The 26590-nt window shown below is 37.1% G+C and overlaps 1 protein-coding gene and 1 long non-coding RNA gene across 5 annotated transcripts in view; one reads left to right on the top strand and one right to left on the bottom strand.

The window, feature by feature from the left end:
• LOC135071769 (guanylate cyclase 32E) overlaps positions 1-26590 on the bottom strand; it is a 53689-nt gene that overhangs the window by 13751 nt on the left and 13348 nt on the right. For 3 of the 4 annotated variants that reach the window (XM_063965568.1, XM_063965565.1, XM_063965566.1), the window contains exons 2-11: positions 25438-25573; positions 24198-24313; positions 19125-19232; positions 17901-18023; positions 17403-17604; positions 17071-17148; positions 6267-6511; positions 4819-4964; positions 4331-4448; positions 3121-3211 (exon numbers count right to left, since the gene is read on the bottom strand). In XM_063965568.1, the coding sequence (XP_063821638.1) occupies positions 3121-3211; positions 4331-4448; positions 4819-4964; positions 6267-6511; positions 17071-17148; positions 17403-17604; positions 17901-18023; positions 19125-19232; positions 24198-24313; positions 25438-25573 (1363 nt within the window). Of the gene's footprint in view, positions 1-3120; positions 3212-4330; positions 4449-4818; positions 4965-6266; positions 6512-17070; positions 17149-17402; positions 17605-17900; positions 18024-19124; positions 19233-19753; positions 19804-24197; positions 24314-25437; positions 25574-26590 lie in introns of those variants that run through there. The other variant, XM_063965569.1, reaches the window with a different exon arrangement.
• LOC135071792 (uncharacterized) lies at positions 9342-15508 on the top strand. Its single transcript, XR_010257322.1, has 3 exons — positions 9342-9724; positions 9800-9850; positions 14789-15508. It is a non-coding gene; the product is annotated as an uncharacterized LOC135071792 (long non-coding RNA).

The following is a 26590-nucleotide window of genomic DNA, read 5'->3' as shown; positions in this document are numbered from 1 at the left end:
GGAAACATTTCAATAACTAAGTATACCAGTGGTTTCATTTACGAGCCATTCGCACAGAAACTCAAAAAGGAAAATAAGATTCTTTTATAACGTGCATTCACAAGCTATCTACTTATTTATACGTATTTACTAATATAGACTAGTGTAGTAAAGTTGCTACGAGTGGCAAGGGTATTAATATTGTCGCACAGTGCAGTGCTTTCAAAGCCTTTGTATAGCTGAGAGCAATTCTTTGTTCCGACTTCTAGTATAGCAAGAAGCACAGACGGGGTGGCGTCTCGGGGGTGAAGGTTGTCAAATTAGACGAAGTGTTTATTTGTGTGGAACAAGTTTTCAATTGTTTGTGGGTAAATAATGAATTTAAACTGTCCAAAGTTTTTGTTTTTATCACACTTTTGAAACAAAGTTTTTTTAAAGACTCACTCAATCATGGAAGACGTTGTTAAAGTTGCTTATTTACATCTTGTATGCGCTGATCAATAATGCACTTATGTCCCTAACAAAAAAAAAGCTGCAAATATTTTGCACACACATCATTTTCGCACATAAAAAGTCCTGCCATTACTAAGTAAGGGCTCGAATCAGGTCTAACAGGTAAAAGTTTCTAGCACGAGAGATACATTTCAAGCGACTAGTTTTAGGTAACCGTATAGGAGTCCATAGTGGACTTTTTTCACAGAACATTGATTTTTCAGCCAACTTGCGCTTTTTTCATCAGTTCGTATAATGTAATTTCCGAAAGTGCGAATCCATTACATCACTGAGGCACATCGTTCGTTCGCGCGTAAGCAGCGGGAGTGCGGCCGATGGCGCTGAGCGCGCACTCCGCGCTCGCGACGACACGCCACGCTATGCCAGGGTTATCAGATTTGGCAGGAGAAATTGATCCAGAAAAATTAGTCTCAATAAAACTTTATCTGATGATGACCGATGAAGCCAAGTGAAAAGCAGGTGATAAGAAATGGAAGGTAGGTAGAACAGTACAGGATATGGCACGGCCCCCCCAGAATGGTCTGGTGTGATGATGTTAGGCTACCGATTTGAAGATGACAGTTGATGGTACTAACTCATGAGCTATGATACTAATCGCACCCCAAGTCACATAGCTTGTCAGGGGTCAGGGGCCTCCTCCTGAAAAAGTACCCTAGATACGCCAATGGGAAGTGGCATCATTAATATGACATTCAAGTGACCATAAAGCTTGAATAGGGTTTTTACCTAATAGCAACGCTTGGGTAAGTTTTTATTCCATCTTAGTATCATATTATGTGAAGAGTTTTTAAACGTCTGCATATGAGTAAGTAATTGTAAGAATCTGACTGACTAAATAACGGATGAAGAAGATACTCGTCGGTTTACGTTCATTTGTCACTCGGACTAAAAAAGCCGCGTCCATGTGACTGACAGGATCTGGCAACCCTGCTCACTGTCGCAACCCGTGCACTTAATGCGGCCCTGTGCTCAACACGACGTAAGTTTTTTAGATCGCCACTAAATAGAATGTCGACCGGCCCTAATGGCCCATCTCGGCCCACCCTATTCTATTAGCTAACATACGTTGTGTGTTAAGGAAAGTCTCTGCTAACTCAGGCTGTTTAGGAAAACAGTTCATGGCTACCGCTAAAACGTTTTCTTAGTTAACTATAATAGTAAATGTGGCGTTTTACTATGTTAGATTTGTACGAGGTATAGAAAAGGTCATTGGGATTGAGTAAAAGAGCACTAAGGAAAATATTTAATCTGCAAGAATTTCAACTCTTTTTTACTTGAAATACTGTAGGTACCTATGTCGCGGGTGAGGTACTAACAAACTTACGACCTAGCTACCCAGGGATACCTATAATTACAATTTATGCGACTTTTTGAGCATTATAAAATGCAAACACTACTAACCGTACATCACGTAACATGCAGTCTGAGTTCGTCGTTGTGGATAAAAAAGTTACCCCAACCACAAAATAATAAAAACACGAAAAAGAGTTAAGTAAGCAAAAGAACAAAAAAATGGTCCAATAAGTTTTTATTGGGCTTGTTCCAATCAGAAATCCAGTTCAACGTCTCAAGGGAGGCGCAATTGGAAAAAATATAAAAACTAAATACTACTTATAATGGAACAAAGAAAGCCCAGCAATAAATCCGGGCAGATTCCTGCCCCTTGGGCCCGAGTTAAGAGTTTCCTCAATGACGTCATCCCTTTCGTGACATTGGTAAAAGCTATGCCATTTATGGTAATGTGAGACACGAGAAGAGAAATCTCTGCGACCAATTAAGCGAGCTTCAGAGGAGTAAGGAAAGTATTTCTATCCATCTATCCATAGAACTACATTTGTGGGTTTTAATAAGAAATTGTTTGGGATTCTGCCTAAGTACCTGGTCAGACTCGTAAATATTTTTTAATATGGCCAAGATTTCTATTTTTTAATAATTTATTGAAACAAGGAAAAATAAGGCATCACTAAATCTTACAAAAAATACTTTTTGTTGGTTTTTCTTATTGACTATTTACCTTTCGTGACGTGATCTTTCAGGCCATTTGTAGAATTATTCATGAAGAAAAGATATACCAGTGACTTGCAGTATACCTCATCACTTAAATGAGCGACAGTCGTGATTTGGAGTCATTACTCCAATATGCCAGCATTATTTGCAAGGCAAAACGGTTGGCATAAGGTTGAGCCACTTAACGTAGCCAGTAAAAGTCGTTTAGGTCAACGTTCTAACTGTACTTAGTTACCATCGTAACATGCCAAGTTTCCCAAAATGTATAGCGAAACTTTTCGGCTTTAGCACTCTTAAGTACACCCTTTCAGTTTCTTTTTGCTCCCAACTCTTTTTCTCCCTTAAAATATTTATGCTTGATCAAAATTAATTTTAACAATTAAGACTAAGGATAATAGCATCATATTTTTACCCGTACCACATGGGTAATTTTACTAATAGTTAAACACATTAGCTTTCGAAAACTTCCGGGTTTTAAAAAGTTTTTCTTGTCACTGCTTTTAAGGGTAACTAATTTACAGATAGGTTACCTTGAATCCTAAATAAAGGACAATTTTTTTTCATCTCATAAACAGTTTCAGTCACAGATAATAATTGAAATAGTGTTGTATTTGTACTCACTGACGCATTTTTCGCCGCGAAATCCGCACGGTGGTTCGGAGAGGGGCACGTGACCGCCCGGCCATTTCAATTCCCGCAGGAATCTCACCTCCTGTGTGCGAGAATTTTAAATTAAGTCAAAAATGTTGTTGTCACTTAGAAAATCTGTCTCAGTTTTCATGAAAATCGATCACTATTTGTACTGAACTGGAACAATAATAATGTTTGTGTAAATCTACTTAGACTGGTTGAAACGGTATACTTATGTAGTTAAACTATGAAAATTACCGTAAAAAAGAATAGCCAGAATGTAATAATCGGAACATTATAAACAAAAAATGGCGAATAGGCAAATCCCCGATCAATTTTTGGCGGAAAGAGACCATTTATAGTTCCTCGCCCTAGTTTAAAGGATATCAGTGGTTGCGTTCACGAGTGCGTTTGTTGGCACAAAAGTGCATCTCGCAGGCCAAAATGTGACGTAAACTCCAAACAGTTAAGGCGCCGCTTATTCGGGCCACGTCCAGATTCGCTATGTGTACGTGAGCCGCCTCTTAATTCACAATCTATTTACATTTTCCTAAGAATTCACAAGATTCACATGTTGCGACGAAATAAGTACCTACACAGTTTGTTATGTCCATTTCGTTACAGTTAAGTCAGTGACTTTAGTCTCTATTTTTTTACGCACAACCAACGGCAAGCCAAGTTTTAATTACACTTGTTAAAAATATAAAGCTTGTGCTATGAACTCGATCTCTGTAAATAACAGTCGCGGTGGGATCAATTTACCTACGATACGAGACGGCGGCGTGCGTCGGCGAGGATTATTTGCAGTCCAGTCTCCATTATTTTTATTTACAGCTCTAGGAAAATTCACTCCAACCTATTTTGTTATAATTTTGCTATAAAATCTAACAAAATTATTAAAATTAGAGATGAGCAAAAGGACGATACTAATATAGATCGAAAGCTCGGCTCGGACCTTCATAAGCTTTAGTAAAGTGTTATAGAATTTGGTTATCTGTTCTTAAGCGTGCCCATCTAATCTAATAAAATGAGATGTTTCTGGGTCAAGGATTTTGCCTCTAATGTACTTATTATATCTAGTGTATCCCTTGATTCTATCTTCGTCTTGTATTTTACACAGTTTTATCGTCCTAGATAATTTTCGTAGAACACATATTCAGATTAATTAATAACAAATTGGAAGTCTATATTATGTAGTCACCGGATGAGACTTGTGCAGCACTGCCAGCGGGTAGAGACCGGGCGGACGGCTGGGGTCGATCGACAGCAGCGTGTAGTTGCCTTCAGCGTCGCCATTCTCGTCCATGTGTACCCAGTACCTGTACAAATATCATACAGTCTAGCTAGAGTCTAGGGTATGACTGAAGACTTCATTGTTTACAAGTCCGTAATCTATTGAAAAACAGTCTCTACGAAATATACTTATTTAACGTGTCTGATTGAGGTTCCTAATTTGGGAACAGTCTTTAATGTTAGCAATGGCTTATTATAGAAGTTACAGAACTTGCACGACCCAAATTTTCTAGTCTCCAATAAGAAAGACAATGTCTAATCTTATGACACAACGTCAGGACTTGCAACAATTTTCCCGTCTCAATTAAAGTAACATCATGCCTAATCCTGCAATAAAAAACTAAAACAGCGTGAGCAGAAAAACTCGATAGCCTGAGGGGAAAATATTTCACTCACCCCATAACACTGTGGTATGTAGTGTTGCGCATGTAGGCAGCAATGGCGCGGCCGTCGCGAGGGTTGTCGCCGGTGTTTAGTGCTGCAACCAGCGCGCGCGCATACACCCAGACCGCGTCGTGGAGCCACGCTGCTTCCACTGGGATCTATGTACAGCCGATAACATATCAGATTAAACAATTTAGTAGTAAAATACCAATTATTACAACAAGTTACATCGCGCGCATACAACCACACTAGGTACAACACACACGCATCGTGGAGCCACGCCGCTTTGACGGGGAACTATAGTCACAGGTTTAGCTTAATGTGTGGACGAGTGGACACTATTAAACAATATTCCAAGACACAAATCCTTCAAAAACATTTCATTTTAGACTGAAAACCGAGTTATTTTCAATTTGCTGTAAACAAAATTTTCAGTAGCTTTGAAATCAATATTTTCACTGAGTAAGGCTAATAAGTAAGGAAAATAGCTTCTATATGTATAAACTAGCGGCCGCCCGCGACTTCGTACGCGTGTCATTAACTTCTCACTATCATGTGGGTTTTAAACCTTTGTTTGTCACCTGTCATCCGCTTTGCAATGGATGGAAATCGAACCTTAATTTCGAACTCCTCCTATGTTCTTCTGATTAATTTCGTTGCGGATCCAATGACAGTTTAACTTTCCCCCGGGACAAACTTGACCTTCATTGGTTGGGTTTTTTTGTGGCGGTCAAGCTGTAGATCCTGGCTACACAGGAGTTGCAGTGGTGGGAACGAGAGGTGGGAATAGTCCCATATCATGTGGGCTATATTCCATATAGTGTTGGTTAATGAGCCAATATTCCATAGGAGGTTGGAAACGACCTGATCGTACGACACGCACAATGTGTTTTTATCGGACTATCATCGCTCTGGGATTAAACTTGACATATTCAAGTTGATCCATGAATTACGAGTATTACGAAACGGATGTAAAAGTTACTTTTAATTAAAAGTGCATCACGTTCATCGAATTAACTCATTCGCGCTATGTCATAATGACTGCTCTATCGCAAAACTGTGTCGCACGTTGAACAGCGGGCTTTAATTAACTCTGTAATTAATTTGGCAACGTGAGATGTTAATGTTGTTTTTAATTTTCATGTATTATTCTGTACAGCTACATTTGATTGTTTACATTCGTATGCCGCATAATTATGCATGCCACTTTAAATATTTCATTAGTATCATCATTATCATCATTTCAGCCATAGGACGTCCACTGCTGAACATAGGCCTCCTCTAATGATTTCCATATAGACCGATTGGTAACGGCCATTAGCACCTCACCTACGTTTAATTTAATTACACAAAGAAATAGGCACTCTATAAAGATTGTGTTGACAAAACGTTGATTCTATTAAAAATCAAACCCCAAGTCAACATGGAAATCAAAGTCGAAAATAATTGTGTTTACTCACCACTTTGCCTCCTCCGAATGCGCGTAGGGGATTAGTGAAATTGAACGGTGGCATCTGGAGTCTCCTGTTGACCTCCATGGCGAAGGCAGGGTAGGAGGGCGATGGGGAGGGCGTGACAGCGAGGTAGGACCGAAAAGCCTTCAGGGCCCTTGAAGTGGGTTCCTTGCGGAGAGGACCGGCCAGGTATTGCACGGCTTCCTGAGGTTCGTACTTTTCAACGTCAACTCCTATGGCCGCGTATTCACCTGGACAATTTTTTAAAATAAAGCAGAGTCATAGACGACAGAATATTATGTAGGTAGGAGGTTTCTGAGGGAGGGAGAATAGAAGGTAGTCGGCCAAAAAATTCATTTAACTATTTCAATTTAGTCAAATTAATACGTTACCCTACGCTAAGTAAGTATGTATTAGTAAGTATCGTTACTTTATACATCAGAATAAAATATCAGCTAAATACCTATTTCATTTATAGCAATCTGTGACAAACTGAATTACACGAAGGCAAAGCTGCGGGAAATAGCTAGTGATTTATCTATAAATCCCCTTTGCAACTAAAAACCGACATAAATGCCACCGCCAGTGAATAGATTTACGGTTTCACTTGCAAACAAAAACCTCTGTCAGATTTAAGGATTTATGCTCTAAATAGATAGTCTGCAGAACTCGGGGACTGCCTTGATAACCAAATACAGAAATTCGATGACATAAAATACTCTATCTAAACTACCTACCTCTTAGTATAAATGTCTTTTGGAAACACATAATATTAACAAATCCCATTTATTGTGTCTTTAATTGACCGTTCATTTATTTTATACGATTTTGTAAACAATAGATTTATTGATTTAGAAGGTTGTTCCCATAAATAGGTTACAATGGTTTTAGTATGAAGACATCAATGTAGAGTCCCGTAATTCATAATGGACTTACTCTTAATAACAATTTTACCCAAAAGCTTATTTGTAGGTAAAATTACATCTTTTTGGGATGTTATAAAAATACACTTGCCCACGTACTGTAATACTTATTAGACATCGCGTTTCGTATTGATAAAATCACAACGGCCTCTAACGAACCATCTCAAATAACATCCTTATTTATTTTCAGGGACGTTTTAGCTCGTAAAATTATCTCCGTAGTAATTATGGTCTACAAAATCATAGCCGCTAAGTGAATGGCTCTACCAACCTTCAAATAAATAATAAAAATAAATTGATTCTACTTCACAGAAAGGGGCGAATTTTCTTCGGGAATAATGGAGTGTTATCCGACCAACAAAGGGGAAGACCTAGACAAATATATCAGTCTCGGCTTATGGAAATCACGCACGTAGGTGCTTACTTACACGTCTTTGGAACTCATAGTTTCTTTCGCTACAGTGATAATAATTAATCTTCATTTTATGTTAGTCGCAGAAGCTTCATATTGATAAAAGAGAAGTTTCATCAAAACGTAACAATGTTTTAGCTAAAATCCTGGATCTTTTTTCATTAAAGCGAGATAAAAAAAAACAAAATTTTTTGTGAGACCTTAATTAAAAAATATATTTTGTCCTCGTAGTAAAATTTTAAAAGCTTTTTATAATAAGTCTTTTTTTTTTATAAAATTCTTCTAAAACACACAAAAGCTAGCTGACTAAACGGCCATTCTCAGATAAGCTAGTTTTTGCGTGTCCGGGCTGTTAAATCGTTAAAAATGACAAAATAGAGACATGCAAGTATTTTTATATGTTACTTAACAACCCTATCCAGTTGTGCATTAAGTCATAGGCCTCTATTTTAAGTATTTGTGTCTAAATTAATTTCACGAACCTCTGTTCTCTAATTACCGTTACGCGTCCGCACACCGACTTAATGTTAAAAGTTGGCTGTAATTTTTATGTCGTAAAGATTTCGTTTACCCCATTCAACATTTTAAAGAGTATAAAAGATTGTCTTATGCATAGCAAAATATCTATTCAATAGAACCATTCTGTAAATAATAAGAATTAAAAAACTGCTTGTCCGAGGGAAAATCCTAATTCCCGTGACGTTTTTTGTTTTTGGGCACACAAGCCTAAATAATAATATTTGACACATCATTTACGCGCGCGGCGCGAGCCCTTAGTTAGTTCTATGACCTGTAAGCAAGTAGACGTCTATTGCGTTGGCGTACCGTCGATGAATTGCGTAAGAGTATAATTACCATATCTTTGGTTTTCAATTTTTCTATTTACCATGTCCTTATTTTTAAACTAGAATTTTGAAGGTAGATCCACGTTGTTGATTTAAATAGAATCAGTACTTTGGCCTCCATACGTTATAGTAAGACAGTATTTGCATACCCTGCAGATTTTGGAAATTTTGAAGAAAAACTATCGTTTTCTAATTTCCATGTACTAATTACCATATATCTATAATCACCGTTGTATGAAGTTATTACCTACATGCATGCATTAAATTGCACTCACGATTGAATAAGTATGATTATAAAATATCTAGACTTTCGCATTACAACTTTACGGACTTTTCTTCCAATCTGACATCAAAATTTTGAAAAGCTTTCGTTAGAGTTACCTCGAAATAGATTCGATTTCATGACAAATGTTCAGCTTTGCTGTTGCTGCATGGTTGTTTGATTTTAGAGTATATTTTAACCCCTAAGGTAACCCCACAAAAAGAAGTTAGCTGGAGTGAAATCGGGGCTTCCTGGTGGCCAGGAGATGTCACCCCTGCGTGAAACATGTCTCGTACCAGATATTTATGTTTACTATTAATATCATTGATATTAACATGTTAAATCATTAATTAATTCTAATATAATACCATTAAAATCTATCCATGTTAACTTTGGCCTAAGAAGATGAGATTTTCCAACAGTAACACTTACCTGGCATGATCACATTAAGAACAAAAGGGAACCAATGAGCAGACAATGGGCCTTTTCAAGACGAGAGTGTTTAGGCACTTTATAATAATAATAATAATAAATACTCTTTATTGCACACCACATAAAAAGAAAACAGAAAGAAAAGGAACACATAAGGTACAATTAGGCGGTCTTATCGCTATGAAGCGATGTTAAGAAGAGCCATCTATTGGAGCGCGTGAGAAGCTCTAACCAAAGATCAATGGCAATACTATCACCGAGCACACCGCATCGATTACGTCACGCGATGTCAAGAAACCACAACAGATGGCGCTGAAGCACACCTATATAAACGATTGCACGGACGCTTAACGTCTCTCATTCTCATTTGAACTTTCAACTGAAATATTGTAAACGCTTTATTGTAAAGTAATAAATCCCAGTATATCTTCAAAGTCGCCTGATTTACCCGTGTTGATCCATACACACAAGAAGATTAGGAGTCACAGACAATAGCTAGAAATTAGAAGCCTAGGAACACACTCTGAACACGCAAACATTGGACCTTCAGAGCCGCATCATCCATCATCACATCGAGGGATCAGCAAAGGGTCTGGCCAAATCGTTCCTTTTTTCCCCCATCTTATCCCATTTCAATTTTACTAAAGCTGTGCTTGTTCCTCTAGGTACCGTGTTGTGCTTCCTCACGAGTCACGTACGCAGTTTACAGGAATTTGGTGAGTACCCACTTTTATAAATCGTCAAAATGAGTGTTGAAAACGTAACCGTTCGTTGTAAATCTCCTAATTTGTGCGTAGATTCTGATGATACTGTAGTTAGAGAATTAAATAAAAAACGCGGTTCAATCAAGGGTAGACTGACGTTATTCGTAAAATTTGTAAATTCCTTTCATAACCACTCTCGTCCTAGCGATAAACAATTAACCGAATTAAAATTGCGTAGTGAATTAGCCAAATCATTATTTAGTGAATTTAATAGCATTCAAAGCTCCATCGAAATGCTCATGGTGTTAGATAGTGAAACTGCAATTCAGTTAGAACATCGTGAATCATTTGAAAATATTTATTACGAAACCATGGCAGAAGCAGAAGGTTTAATAAAACGTTTTAGCCTTTCTGATTCAACTAGTGCTAGTTCTAGGTGTGAAGCTTCGATAAATATTAAGCTTCCTACTATTTCACTACCCTCCTTTGACGGGTCGTTTGAAAATTGGTTAGAGTTCAGGGATACCTACCTTTCTATGATTCACAACTCCACCCAGCTTGATGACATTCGTAAATTCCATTATTTGCGTACATCGCTAACTAGTCAGGCAGCTCAAGTTATTAAATCAATAGAATGCACATCAGAAAACTACACAATAGCTTGGGATTTGCTCAATGAGAGGTATAATAACGTCAAGTTGCTGGTACATAATCATGTGAAGTCTTTATTTACCATTCAAAATCTAAATAAAGAGACTTCATTTCATTTAAGGAAATTAATTGATATAGTTTCAAAGAATTTACGTGCCTTAAAGACACTCGGGGAACCTATAGAATATTGGGATACACTTATTATTTATATCATTACCTCCAAATTAGACGCAGTAGTTGAGAAAGAGTGGGAGGAACATAAAAATAATTTATTTACGCAGCATCATAAACGCGTTAAGTTAGACGATCTCATTACATTCTTGAAAAATAAGGCTGACACTTTAGATATGATTAAAGCGCATAATTCTTCATCATTTTCTAATAGTAAAGTCCCTTTTGATAACAATAAAAAACCTCAACAACAATCGCAACAAAAATCACATATTTTCGCTTCAACAAAAAATAATGTGAATTCCAAAAGTACCCGCACATGCTCATTATGCAGCGGAAATCATTCGCTTTATTCTTGTACTAAGTTTTTGGATTTAAACGTTAAAGAGAGATTAGAATTCGTTAATAATAAAAGGTTATGTGTTAATTGTTTACGAGCTGGACATTTCGCTTCAAATTGTTATTTTGGTCCGTGTAAACAGTGCAGTAGAAAACACAACAGTTTATTGCACAGTAACAATAATGATAAAGTAGAAAACGCATTAGTATCAGTCGTGGAGTGCCAACCGGATTCGAACCCCGTACTGCACTCGTCGGCAGTGTTACATACAGCCGAACCGACACGAAACAAGAATTCGAACAATAGTTTGTATACGCAGGCGTCAGAAACTGTTTTATTATCCACAGCTTTAGTGGAGATAGCAGGTAATGACAATGTATATCATAAGGCTCGCGCTTTGTTAGACAGCGGCAGTCAACACTGTTTAATTACAGAAAATTTACGTAAAAAATTAAAAGTCGATTCGATACAGTCCACATATCATATCACAGGAATAGGGCATTCACACACTCAGTCAACAGAGTTGTGCGAAATTAAGGTCAGGTCATTAAACGGTGATTATAATACTCGCTGTAAATGTATAGTTTTGAAACATATAACTTCAAATTTACCAACAGTTCCATTACATTATAACTCTTTAGACATTCCGAATAATATTCAGTTAGCCGATTCGTTATTTTATTTACCGTCAAAAATTGATTTATTGATCGGGGCTGACGTGTTTTGGGAATTGTTGATAGAAGGTAAAATGCGTTTACCGGCAGGTCCTTACCTACAAAACACTACGCTAGGTTGGATTATTTCAGGCATTGTTTATAATTCAAAATCAATAAATAACAAAATACAATGTCATCATTTGCAATCTTTACAATTAGATGAGCAGTTACGTAAATTTTGGGAATTAGAAGAAAATTATAGACATAAACAATATCTTACAGAGGAAGAACGCCATTGTGAACAGCTGTTTACTGAAACTACAAAACGTGCAGTTGATGGTCGTTTTTCAGTTCGCATTCCAGTACGAAATGAATTAGTACTTGATGAATTAGGTAATAGTTACGATATTGCAAAAAATAGATTTTTGTCATTAGAACGCAGGTTAGAACGGTCTCAAGAGTATAAAAAAATGTATAGTGATTTTATGCAAGAGTACTTAGACCTAGGTCACATGACACGTATTGAAAACTACACTTCACCTCATTATTTTCTACCGCATCACGGTGTCTTACGAGAGCAAAGTACTACTACAAAACTAAGAGTAGTTTTCAATGCAAGCCAAAAAACATCAACTGGCAAATCTTTAAATGATGTCCAAATGCCAGGGCCTGCATTGCAAAACGAATTATTTTCTATAATTTTGCGTTTTCGTCAATATAAATTTGTCGCTTGCGCGGATATCGAGAAAATGTTCAGGCAAATATTAATTCATGAAAATCAAAGAGATTTACAGTTAATATTATGGCGAGAAAATCCATCACAGCCTATCAGTGTGTACCGGCTTAATACTGTAACATACGGTACGGCGTCTGCACCGTACTTGAGCAATCGTTGCATTAAACAACTAGGCTTTGACTGTACGGACGAAGACATTTCACGTACAATATTAACAGATTTTTATGTAGATGACCTTATAACTGGTTCAGATTGTATTGAGAAGTTATCACACATATGTAAGGGTGTATCTGAAACTTGTCTATCTGGTTGTTTTCCCTTAAGGAAATGGACATTTAATTCGCCTGAAAATATTTTGAATAATAACATAACTTTTGATAATTCCAAAAATTTTTCTTTAGATGAAAATTATTCCAGTAATACTCTTGGTTTAGGTTGGTTTAACAAAAGTGACGAATTTCATTTCACATCAAAGGTCAATTTTGAATGTAATAATGTTAGTAAACGACAAATCTTATCAATTGTTTCACAGATTTATGACCCTCTCGGTTTGTTAAGCCCGTTTATAATTATTGGCAAAATGATATTACAAAAGTTATGGTTATGTAAACTTGATTGGGACGATGAAGTACCTATTAATATTTTAAAGAACTGGGAAAAGTTTATTGAAGCATTAACTTATTTACATAATATTCGCGTACCGCGTCATGTTGTAGGAACGTGTGACCATTCTAGGATCGAATTACACATATTTACGGATGCGAGCGAGGCTGCATACGGTGCGTGCGCTTATGTTCGGACGTGCAATAGTAATGATGACGTCATCACGGTGAGATTATTATGTTCGAAGAGCCGCGTCGCGCCAGTGAAACCGGTTAGCATTCCACGGCTCGAGTTATGCGGTGCACTATTGGGAGCTAGATTGTATGATAAAATAATTAAATCACTTCGATTGAACTTTGACAAAGTTGTTTTTTGGACAGATTCTACTATAGTTCTCAGATGGTTGCAAATGTCACCACATCAGTTAAAGACTTTTGTTCAGAATCGCGTTGTTGAGATAAATGAGTTGACAAGCAACACAATTTGGCTGCATGTAAACTCGTCAAATAATCCAGCTGACCTGGTTTCCCGTGGAGTACCTTTAAATGAATTGAGTTCATCAACTTTATGGTGGAACGGACCCACCTTTTTATTTGAAGATAGCATAAAATGGTCACAAAATCAAAATAATATTTTACAGAACTTAAATGATTTACCTGAGTTAAAACTTCCCACTACAAACTTGTTGTGTAGTAGCGATTCTAATTTACCTATCATTGATTTCAGCCGATTTTCTAAACTAAATCGATTACAAAGAACTTGTGCTTATGTAATGCGTTTTATACATAACATACGAACAAAATCTATTGATGAGCGGTTACACGGGCCGTTATCAGTAGAAGAACTTGATAAATCCTTATTGTTTATAGTTAGACAGGCACAAATAGAATCGTTTCCTGAAGAATACAATGCGCTTTATAATAATCTTGCTATAAATAAATCAAAACGTAATATTTCCAGTTTAAATATATTTTTAGATGCTGACAAAATCATAAGAGTCGGGGGCAGATTAGTTAATTCTGAATTTTCATATGACAAAAAGCACCCCATTTTATTGTGTAGTAAACATATCTTTACCTGTTTATTGTTTCAAAGTCAACATTTAAAATTATTGCACGCTGGGCCTCAATTAATTTTATCTCATATCAGAGACAATTGGTGGCCACTAGGCGGTAGAAACTTAGCAAAAAAAGTCGTTAACCAGTGTGTTATATGTTGTCGTTTGAAAGGTAAAATAGTACAACCAATCATGGGTAACTTACCAACTGAACGAGTAACTGCAAATTTTCCTTTCATAAACTGTGGAGTAGACTATGCTGGACCTTTATTTATTTTAAATAAGAAAGGTAGGGGTTCCAGACTAGAAAAATGTTATTTATGTCTGTTTATATGTTTTTCAACTCGAGCGATACACTTGGAACTAGTAACTAGTTTGTCTTCACAGAGTTATATTTTAGCACTGAAACGATTTATTTCCCGGAGAGGAAAACCTTATCAAATATTTTCCGATAATGGACGTAACTTTGTAGGAACAGCTCGTGAATTTTCAGATTTTTTAAAGTGTAATTCTCAGTCTATCATTGATTACGCTTCAGATAATCACATTAAATTTAAATTCATTCCCCCTTACGCGCCTCATTTTGCCGGTTTATGGGAAGCTGGTATCAAGTCCTGTAAGCACCATATAACACGTGTGGTAGGAAATGTAAACATGACTTATGAGGAATTCAGCACAGTTTTGGTACAAATTGAAGCTGTCCTGAATTCCCGCCCTATGTATCCTTTATCCTCAGACCCCAACGACTACTCTCCACTCACTCCTGCCCACTTCACTATCGGTCGGCCGCTGACTGCACCTGCAGAGAGTGATATTACCGCTGCAACCACGAACACACTCAATCGTTACCAGCGAGTTGAACAGCTGAGGCAGACATTTTGGAGGAGATGGTCTACAGAGTACATATCAGAGCTTCAGAAACGTACTAAATGGCAACAGAAAACTGAAGACTTGCAAACTGGAACATTGGTTGTCATAAAGGACGATAACCTTCCGCCGCTGAAATGGCGGTTAGGACGCATAATAACTCTGATTTCAGGCAGTGACGGCGTACCAAGGGTTGCTGTCATTCGGACGGCCACGGGCGTCATACACAGGGCATTCTCAAAGATATGCCCACTTCCGGTCGCTGAGGTGCCAGGTTCGAGGCTCGGCGCGTGACACGACGTGAGCTGAGATGTTGAGAGGGAGTCTCTCAAGGCCCGCCGGAATGTTAAGAAGAGCCATCTATTGGAGCGCGTGAGAAGCTCTAACCAAAGATCAATGGCAATACTATCACCGAGCACACCGCATCGATTACGTCACGCGATGTCAAGAAACCACAACAGATGGCGCTGAAGCACACCTATATAAACGATTGCACGGACGCTTAACGTCTCTCATTCTCATTTGAACTTTCAACTGAAATATTGTAAACGCTTTATTGTAAAGTAATAAATCCCAGTATATCTTCAAAGTCGCCTGATTTACCCGTGTTGATCCATACACACAAGAAGATTAGGAGTCACAGACAATAGCTAGAAATTAGAAGCCTAGGAACACACTCTGAACACGCAAACAAGCGATCTCTTCCAGACAAACACTTTGTACCATCCTAGACTGCATCCTACCTGCTTTGTTTTGTATGCATAGAAAAAAAACTTCGTGATATGCAATGGATACTGGGCAGAAGAAGCTTGGAGAACAAACTAAATACAAATGCATCCTAAGACCCATGTAGACATTTATGGCATCGACCGGTTTACAAAGTCCACTGAAGTGATACCAAACGTCAAAGGGGGTGTAGAAAATTCCTGTAAAGCTTACAAACAAAGACTAGACCGTCATGAAATCTATTTGCTGCATCCCTTCTAAATTCTGAGAATTCTGCATTCAGGCTCTGGAGAAAGCGAATAGCATAAATCTGAAAACTTATTGTAAAAGAATCGAGGTGACAAATCATGGGATATGCAGAGCTGGAACTGTCATTATTACAAATTCAATTTAATCTGATAATGGGTAATGGCTGATCACAGATAGATTAAAAAGAGGAAAAAACACTTATATCATTAATACATTTTTCGATATGCATTACCGAAAAGTCAAATTTGTGAAACCTCCTGATCCATTACCTGTATCCATCGTTTGTACCACATTTAAAGCAAATAAATGATGGTTCAGATTCTGATTCAGCTAAATGCTCTCATTTTAAATGTGACACATAGCCCCTTCTTGCTGAAACTAAGTGTTCCTGTTATAGCCTCGATTCTTGCTGTATACTGAAAATATGATACAATAAATAATAGAAATTAGTCTTTTTCTTTTTGCAAAGGGTTATTAAGAGTACCTACAGCCTTTTATATGACGCTATATATTTGTGTACAAATTTATCAATGCAAGATGTTGTTTTTTTGCTATTTTACACATCTTTTCTAATTACCATTAGATTAAGTAATAGCCTTATCTAATTACCGTGACCATAAAATTTTTGGGTCTCATTTACGTGAAAACCGCTTTGAATAATTTGACGCCTTTACGATTGTTAAATTCGTACTTTTCATGTGTTTTATATTTAAATGCGTTTAAGTCAATTAAGCCAAATTTCAAAAATAATATGGTAATTAGGCTGAGAACACCTAATCGTGAGAATGACCGTAAAAACAAAAGAGTAGAGAGGACATTTTAAGCAAACCCGTATGAGTACAAAGGAAATGAAAGAGCTGATTCTGAAACAGACCAAGTACCTAAATTGCAGACGTAATTCCCTTTGTTCTCCTGACGAAAGGTGAAGATAATGCTAAAAAATTCCATCTCTATATTAGCAAGAAACTGAGATAGATTCTTTTTGCGGCCGAGGATCGTTTCGATTTGCATAACCAAATATGCGACAAGACTACCTCTTGCCTTGTTTCACAGTAATACAGTTGAATGTTTTGTTCACGAAGCCGGGATATGAAACTGGTGGTCTAAAATGACATTATTAAAAAACAAGTCACTTTATTTTAACTAACAATAATGAAAGTTAAGTTGTGAACCTACCTGAGTCCAGTAACTGCATAGCATCCAAAGCCAACATGAGCCCAATGTGGTCGTGATAGTACCCCACAGTGACGTAGACTGCAAGAGAAATATTGCAACATACAGTTATTGTCATTTAACATGCAGTTATGTACCTACAGTCTTTAGGTAGATTTATTTAATGAAACTGAAAACGCATAGGTACTTATGTAAGATTGTCTATCTTGCAAGAGACACAGGGCTTTCAGTTACTGATAATTACATTACTGAAAAGCCTACACACTCGGTATGTGTCTGTAAGCATAGATTCTGACAAATAAACTGTTATTGCCCATGAAAATATTCAAACTCACTTCTGGTGTCCTTATAAGTCTCCCTTACGATGTCCAAAAAGGGGTTTCTGCTGAAATTTTCCCGCCTGTTCTCATAGTAGAAAGGCTGGCGGTACTCCATGGCCGCACGCACGGAGATGTGTTTTTCTCTGGCTGCCGCCATGATGGCGAGCGCTAGGCGGGAAAAGTCGTGGTTCGGCGCTTTGAGGTAGATAAATGCCACCTGTTAAAGTTATTCGTTAGTTTAGTTATCTTTCGTTTAAGAATGAAAATTAGTTGACTCTACTACGACTTAGTAAATAATCTTGTCATTCACATGCCAGTAAAATATTTCTGACTCTCCAAATCTACGCTAGAGATAATAAGATACCAATAAAAGAGTGTCTCTCTCTTCTTTAATCAAAAAAATCAAACCATGAATGAAATCCCAAATCATTCAAAGATAAACATTTTCTGAAAATCTCTTATTCGATCGATCAGCGGCAACATGAATGTTATGTGGTATAGTGTAATGTTTACATGCATGAAATTGAAGTGGCTGAGCACGGCGACGACGGAGCGCGAGATGTCGATGTCAGACGGGCGCGTGCGCGCGAACGTTGCGTACACGCGCTTGTTGGAGCTGGCCACGTCGCGGCAGTACTGACAACAAATAAAAAAATAATTTACTTTATTGTTTTTACGAAAATCACAAGAAAAGTCATTAAATTAAAAAAATATATTAAGGGCATTATTACAAACAAGTTAAACACACGTTGAACGTTGGTTTACGCTGACATTTCCACAATAAATGTCAATTTAAACAAGTGTTTAACAGGTGTTTAACTTAAGCCCCAGTGTTATGCGGTTGTTTGAGCCATAATATCATACTTACCTACTCGTCTACCATGCTGAAACTTTTGAACGGATGGGTAATCGTAGTCACAAGAGAGAGGTTCGCTATGTACTCGTATATGAATTATCTTAGACTAAGAAGTATTTACATAGTTCCAGTGAAAGATTACGACGATTTTACGTGTCAAATGAAATTCACATCATGAAAAATTAACAAAGCTTTTTTCGTCTAAAACATTGAAAAAGTTGAATGTGTTATTATTACTAAATCTATTCTTATACTAGGTTCAACATTTTATTACATCCGTCTGTAAAATGATAAAATGGCTCTTTGTAAGTAGCCCGTGGTGGGCGATAGAAATATCTTTAGATAATTTATTGTAATAACACATCAGTTAATACAAATATTGGAAGTTCAGACTTTGCTCTTTGATACCCTGCTTACGCTCCTTTGGTAAAGATTAACAAACATCCTAAAGATACACCACTTTCTCGGATTCACACACTCTAGCTAGATGTTCTTCAAGATTTGATGGAGGAAAATCAGTTATACGTTAAGTTTTCAGCATTTTTTTCGAGATATCAAATCCATCTACTTATCAAAATACATGATGAAATTATACATAATTTACATATTTTATGTTAAAGATCCTGTCCTGTTTTGGTTTTTCGCGTTTTCGCTTCGCGCATTTTTCGGTTGGTCGCTCACTACTTAGTGGAAAAAAGTCCTTATTGCCTCTTCAAATGATTGCGGCGACAAATTCATTGTGTCTTACCTTGACTGTACCTAATGGCGTCACAAAGTTAAGGGATAATAATCTTGGTATTAAAATTAACACTGGGTCTAATGTTCTAAGTTATGTTATGAAATAAGAAACTGATAATTAATTACAAAGGATGGTTACTCACATAGCTGATCATGGGCAGGTTGAAGGCAGCGGCCATGCGGCCCTCGTGCACGCACGTCTCCTGCGGCCCGATGAACGCCGACACGTTGGTTGCCCACAGGGCTGCCACCTGAGAAATAAAGCTTATTTTAATCACACAAGTGTTTTTATCAACCAATAGGCCTGGGATGCGCGCCATGATAAACTTTTATCGAAGTATTTTATCGATTTAGTACGTCAAACCCATATATTTGCCGTCTAAAGTCGACGACAAGATTTGGACTTGACGCGCATTGTAGCCCGGCAGGATCTTATAAGTCATAAATTCTTCTAAGAGTCAATTTTCCAGTCTCAAAATAAGTAGAGTTTCTAGCGTGACCACGCACTTTACTGTGCCCTTGTTTTCCGAATAGGATTGAACTTACTATACTTTTAATAAGATTATTATCTCATCTCGTTCGTTTTTAGCAACAGTATATCGTAAATCGTGCAGCTAGATTTTCAGTGCGCAGTCAATACGAGAACAAAGCAAGTAGGTATTGTGTACGTACGTATACAAAAAGAGCACTATTAGCATTCTATTCAACTCAAATAGAAGGTAGCCTAGTAAAATAGTACTTTATGTAGTGAGGTGATTGCTAAAGAACGTACCTATTTAATCGCCTTCCCAGGGAATTTCAATTTATTGGAGCAGATCGGATAATCCGTCAGAGGAACAAAATTGAAACTTTGCAGTCCGCAGCTTCATTCGAAACGTTTTATAGTAGGGTCTATCTATACATAATTATACCTACTTGTTTATGCCATAAATAGAATGTCAGCGGTTGCATAAAAATTAAATTCTTAACTAGAGTAGGTACCTAACAAAAATCAAAGTATAGTCACAGAATAAGTAATAGTACTGTATAGTTCGCATTTATAAATTAAATCTACAAATTCTTTAATTTAATTTAATCTGTGAAAAAAAGTAGGTCAGCTTGTATCTTTATTACCGGAAAACCGATCGATTAAACAAGTCAAGTTACTCGTTTAAGGAGAGTAGGATACAAAAAGCAAATAAACGGAAAGTTTAAAATTAGATAACTGGAGCGCGTATGTTAGAACCCGTTTATTGAGTGTTCATTTAGCTATAATTTCGCTACTGCCAAAATATACACATTAACAAAACTGCTTCGCAGTTGAGCAAGTGGAATAGTTTGTGATGTAAGATGATGTTTAGTGAATTCATTGGCAGAAACTATCAAGGTTTCTGACATTTGATTTATGATTATACTTTGTGTAATGACTCACCCCAACCCAACCGGGGGTGATGAAAGGGTCATTATTCGAGTTCATCGCTAATATTTCTCTGATAGCGTGCCTTTGAATCTATCTGACGTAATGACTTCTGTATGTTATAGATAGCCAGCCTCAATAAAGCTTTTGATTGAGCTTTTTCCGTTACTACTATTAGGATCGCGGAAACGGCAGTCCTAAGGCGATTACTAGCGCTCGCTCTAGTACAGTGACCATCTCGATCTGTCTTGAATATTTTCAGTAGGTAGGTACTTTTAGCAAAATAAGAGTCTTATAGTTGGTAGGAAAATCTATAATCTAATTTGTACATAGAACTGCACTTTAAATAACGAAAATTGTCGTACCGAAGCCGAAACTAATTAAAAAAAAGTAATAAACATTAATAGAAAAATAAAAAGTTTTAAACTATTTTAAGCAATTCAACATGTCAATAGCTAGAAAAATGCTAATGTTGATCGCCTTAGTTGTGTAAACACTTGATTTCTTTGATGTATTTTCGAAACTAACCAGGCGCAAAGCTCGAACAATTTCTCAGTCGCCGACAGTTGTTAACTTCCTTGGAAATACAAAGAACGCTTTGCCGCACTAAACTCCGTGGGAAGGCTGCAGCAATTTTATGGATGTCGCTTTACGAGTACTATGACAAAGTGCGATAGAGGTTTTAATACTTTTAATATAAAACACGAGACCGTTGCCCGCTAAACATCCTAACTTATGTCGTAAAAGAAAATAACCTGTTTTGTTGAAAGTTAATAGTGGAAAATTAAAAGAAATTAATAACGATCATGGTGGAAACTTGGAAGTAAGTAATCTGTATCACGTAAGGAAGACAATCTTCGTTTTATGTTTTCCATCAAATGGTTATTCGTTTTCCAGCTTAACCCTTTGGCAGTAAACAGCCGGGGCGTTGCTTAGTGGGCGTCTCGCTGGGCAGCGTCAGCTAGAGGGAAATGAATAAACATTATCCGTTGAAACTTTCTAACAAACATCGCAGTAAATTTTGCGTTGAAAGCAGCTTGATTTTAACAAGTCGTATACAAATAAAAACTGACGACATGAATAAAAAACTAGTTCGCGATGTCTCGCATTCTGATTTTTGCACATTCTACGAGACTTATTCAAATCAATTCTTACAAGTGCTTCTAGAATCTAGAAACCGTAAGAGCTTGTTCCTAAGTATCTGAAGTGATCCCGCCTGGTTTTGTTTATTTCATCTCTCAATATTAACGCGCTATAAAAAACAAATGCGAAACGATTCATCAAGTGCCGTTTCATTTGTTGAAACGCTCTTTACCCTGAAAAATAAGCAAAAAGTTCTGTTTCACGTCGCGCCGCGCCGCCTGCGTCGGACAACGACAGATGCGGGCGGTTTTTTATTCGCACTCAGTCACACCCCGTATTTCGGTTTAACGGACTAACGAAAAATACTGTAAGGGAACGAAACGTTTTACCATCAATAGCAAAAAATTTACTGTTTTAAGAATTAGATACATTAGAAGGCTCAATAAACACACTAAGTATGTTGTGTTTTAATTTTATTATTGATGGAAACTGCATGGGCATAAAACTTTCTTTAATACATCGTCTACGTTTATTTTTAAAATGAAATCTTCGAGTGCCGATGATCGATAGTGGTCCACTCATCAACCTCACTGTGTTCTCAATTTATAGCATGTCTGTACTTTAAGACATTTTCTCGTAGTATAAACAGCTAAAATGAAAAGTATTTCGATAAGAAAACTGAGAATTTCTGTAGAATTACCTGTGGTATTACTTATGTCGGCTAAGGCAAAAGTCAGAAATTCTTGTTAAATTCAAAGAAGGAATTAGTTTGTCCAAACTGATTCCTTCTTTAATATTAATATTAAGAATATAAAATTACATGTTGGGATGACGATACAATATAGGTAAGCAAGTAAGTACCATCGCATTAACAAAGCTTCATTTATGTTAACGTAGGCACATAAGGGGCTCCTTCATTGACCCAAATGTACTCGGTTACTTGCAAAAATGTCTTAGGAAATCTCCTCGTGTAAATATAGCCACTTAACGGTAATGATCCTTATCATTTTAACAAGCCTTTGCCTTTGTGTCCTACGTCCCTTGATTTTTACGCTTGGAAGAAAAGAGTTGTAAGTTTTTCCGAGTAATTAAACAAAATCAGTCAAAGAAATAATTTCGCTGCTTAGTACATACAAGATTTTATTCCTCTCACTTATTTCTGTCCCAATTCATCTACAGGAAAATGCTAAGCGATCTACCAATTTAGCAGCAAGATGCGCGTGCCAGCAGCGAGCATTTATACTTCTGGTATGAAAAAGGAATAATTGCATGATTAATATGTTCGACACTTAAACCGCTCGTTAACTGCTACGCAAAGTGAATGAAACTCTTGAGATATCTCATTGACTTCAGCACGTGTTGTGCATTACGATGTCAGCTATTAATAGGTCATTGCGGTTTCAAGGAGTAACGCATCGGCGGATATTTCTGGAGTGCAACCTGAACTCTTGACATATAACAGACGCATCTCTTCAGAGTTTATTTCTCTGCATGTTTACAAAATAAAATTATGATCTAACGATTTGACGGCTTCATTGCATATTTACACATGCCCCCTTATTACAAAAAGTTTAACTCTCGTTGATCACTCACTCATACTAGGAAATGTACCATAGGCGTTAAATATAGGAAAATGTTATTACGAACCAGACATTTTTATAGATGCCGTATGACATTTTTTCCTTCATCGAAGATGAGTTACGAAAATAGGAAAAGGACATAACGATAACACGATATTGTGCGGATACCATTCGTAATTCTATTTCAACTTCGTGCCTTTAGTTTGGTAGGTACCTACTTACATGTATTTCATACAAGAACCTGAAAACCGATCGTGAAATATTTTTGTTGCCACAATATTTTCCTGTGAGGCACGCCTACAAAAGGAAGTCGAAAGAAAGTTGAGTAAATTGTGAGTGGGCTAAATGCCCGTGATTTTCCTAGTTTGGGAAACTGAATTGTAGGAATTGTGAGTTCACTCCCCAAGAGCAAAGTGTCCAATTGCCCTATAGAGTTATGACCATTGTAAACTTCGGTCTATGGCTCATAAAATTTGTGCTTAGCACGCATAGCGGGTGTCTTATCTGAGTACTGCCCGCACTAAACCGTTTATCTTGTTTGTTTGGGTTTCCAATAGGACTTTGCTAGTCGCGAATTAAGTTACGTTAATCGAGATAAAAGAAATTGCCGTGAATACAGAAACCGGTAATTTAATGCTGTTTGACTTTTGGTGGCTTCGCGACCTACATAATAATTACATTTCAAATTATAAACTTGAAATTGATACGAACATTCTTTAAAATTGCAACTCTTTATTAAGTTTTTCACTAATTTATATAGCAATTTAATGTAGGTATTTTAATGCCTGTGACACCGATAGAAGTTGATGAGTATTATTTTTACAATCACCCTGTAAGTAATTAATTAACATAAGCCGAAGTTTATATGAGTAAAGTACAGCTGAATGAATCCATCTCTGTGCAGGATCTGTAAAAGAATAATGGATGCCGAGTGAGTGGGCGTCTTGGACTTAAAGTAATCTTGCAGCCGATTGGAAAAAGTAACAGCGAAACTAGAATGAGATTTTTGACTCCCACCTTTTGTCGCCGAAATCACGAAATCTATAAGTGGTTGTGAACGGTATTCATTTGTATTAAGAAAGAAATGTTATTTCGTGGATGAGTATTGTGCGTGGTAAGCTAGGAATAGTCTTCTATTAAATTGTGGGTAAACTGACCTGTCTTATAGAGACTTCTTCCTGGCCGTAAGTCTCAGCCACCACGAAGTCCAACGAGTGGCCTAAAGGTCCCAACAATTTTTCATTTACATCGTCGACTGCCATCGATATAGCACCTGTAACAATATTATAATTTAGTTTTTTAATTTCTTTGTTAATGGCGTTTCAGTAGTGTAGGTACCTTGTAGGTACTAGACCTATCGATCTCTGCCACTTCTATTAAGCTGTTGCAAGTTTGACTAAGCCTGGATTATGCCGCACTATCCTGCTTGCTCCCGTCTTCCCTAATTCCCAAGCAAACTTTCGGGAGTGAGTGTTCAAGAACTAAGTTTCGTCACTAGCGGTGGAATGTTCCGCTAATGGAAATTTTATCGACATCGCAAAGCTTTTAAGGGTTATTCAGAATGGCAAGAAGTTGCATTTTGCTTGATTGAGAGAGTTCTTTAGGGTTTCCATCGTAGAACTGGTTTGAATCAAATATTTTTTTATACTCTTAACACCAATTTGAAGTGATGATTTATCTTCTTTATGCGAAATCAAAATTTATACAAAGGGAAGCTGCGTATAGATAGAGCTTCAAAATTTCTTACCACTAGTACATTGCGTTTGTGTTTTTTAAGTTTTTACACTTTATCCTGAATATAAGTATGCGCATAAGTATTGTAAGTTTTAACATGTCATATTTCTTTGGTATTTCGGAAAAAACATAGGGGAAAAAAACACAATTGTGTATTTCTTCTTGGTATTTCTGTTCGGCCCCAATATCACATGGACTGTAAATACGGGAAAGATCCATACATCTCTGTTTTCTCGGGTCAATGTTTGCCGACTGAGATTCATAAGGCAGAGGATAGGATCGTGCGATGAATGTTATTTACGAAAAAGAAAAAAATACTTAGATATTGCAAATCATGTAATGATGATGGAGCCAATGGAGCTTACATGTTAATACTTTCTTTTTTCAAATTTTAAGTACCTAGTAGGTAAAATTATCATTATTGGAGTTTGTTAGTTTTCTTTACCTGGCCCTTTCCCATTTTATTTGGGGTCGGCCCTCCGTATCCTTCGTCTCCACTTCAGGCGGCTCCTATCATAGGAGCCCAAATCAGCAAAGAGGTGACATAGGAGTCCTATGTCACCTCTTTGCTGATTTGGGCCTCTTTGAGGTGGATTTTATTAGTATGTAGCAATAATAGCTTCTTATTTATTAATATCTAGGCCTGATGGAGAAAGAACTTACCTGATATGACTCTTCCCGGTCGTGGGTAGCTGTAGTCGCCAGGCCTGCGCTGGGAGCCGGTGATGTAGCCCAAAGTGAACTTTTCCCCGAGAGAACTGTTTGCAACTAACATCAGCACACTCCACCATATCTGGCACTGAAACAAAGTATTATTTTATAACCCTCATGTCTAATGATGAATTTCATGATGATCGTAGATCGTATTACTATGTAATGGGAACGAATGAGGTTAATATAAGGTTAATTTGTATTTCTCTTTACAAAGGTATGATGAGTAGGTCTGTAACTTCTAGGGGAGACCTAGGAGAGTTGTGACAAGGACGATTTCTCCTTACTTAATATAGTTAGGAAGCTGGTAAAAACGTTCATTTGTTGCTTTTATGACGCTCTTCTTGACTAAGTACTTGTGGGCAGCGCTAGAGGCACGGTTACGTAAATATGACGTCTGTGTACAAAAAAATGCGAAAAGTAAGTTTTTCGTCAAAATTTTATTTAAGTTTATATCATGTTTAGTATAATGTGCACTGTTGTGTTATTTTTTCTCAAGTTGCGTGGTTATTTAGGTCTCAAAATGTAGCACTGATATTTCGTGTTTAGAAAATAAAAATTATTATTCGAACCAAGTCGTCATTTTAAACACCTAGGAGAGTTGTGAGTGTTGTGACAGCCTGTCACAACTCTCCTAGCTTACTTAATTTTTCTGATGGGCCATTTCCACGATGTTTTTAGATGTTTTTTTGTGTGTTAGTAGGTTCATAATTTTTATAATTGCCTGCTGCTACTTTTTTGATTCTGAATGCCTAATAACTATACATGAATGCCATATAGAGGAACTGCTTGCTGGAGTCGAAATATAGGACCTAGCTTATGAAGTCATTAGGTTAAAAATAATATGCTGCCTGCGACCTCTTACAATCTAAACTTGTCAAGATATATAGGGTCCTTCTAAATCAGCTACGTTCCGTTTAATGGGAGCATGTATACGTCACACTGAATACGTTCCCAAAGTTTGAGCCAAAAATTCAGGCTAGTTTCCGAGATAATTAAGGAAACAACTTCATTTCTTATCAAGCCAATACAACACCCTGTTCAGCTGATTCACTACTACACTGACAAAAATCCGCACGCACACGAGCTTACGTAATGGCCGCCA

Source organism: Ostrinia nubilalis, chromosome 5 (genome assembly GCF_963855985.1).
Source record: "Ostrinia nubilalis chromosome 5, ilOstNubi1.1, whole genome shotgun sequence".
Lineage (NCBI taxonomy): Eukaryota > Metazoa > Arthropoda > Insecta > Lepidoptera > Crambidae > Ostrinia > Ostrinia nubilalis.
The sequence above is the reverse complement of the archived record's forward strand: the minus strand, read 5'-3'. Positions and strand labels throughout refer to the sequence as shown.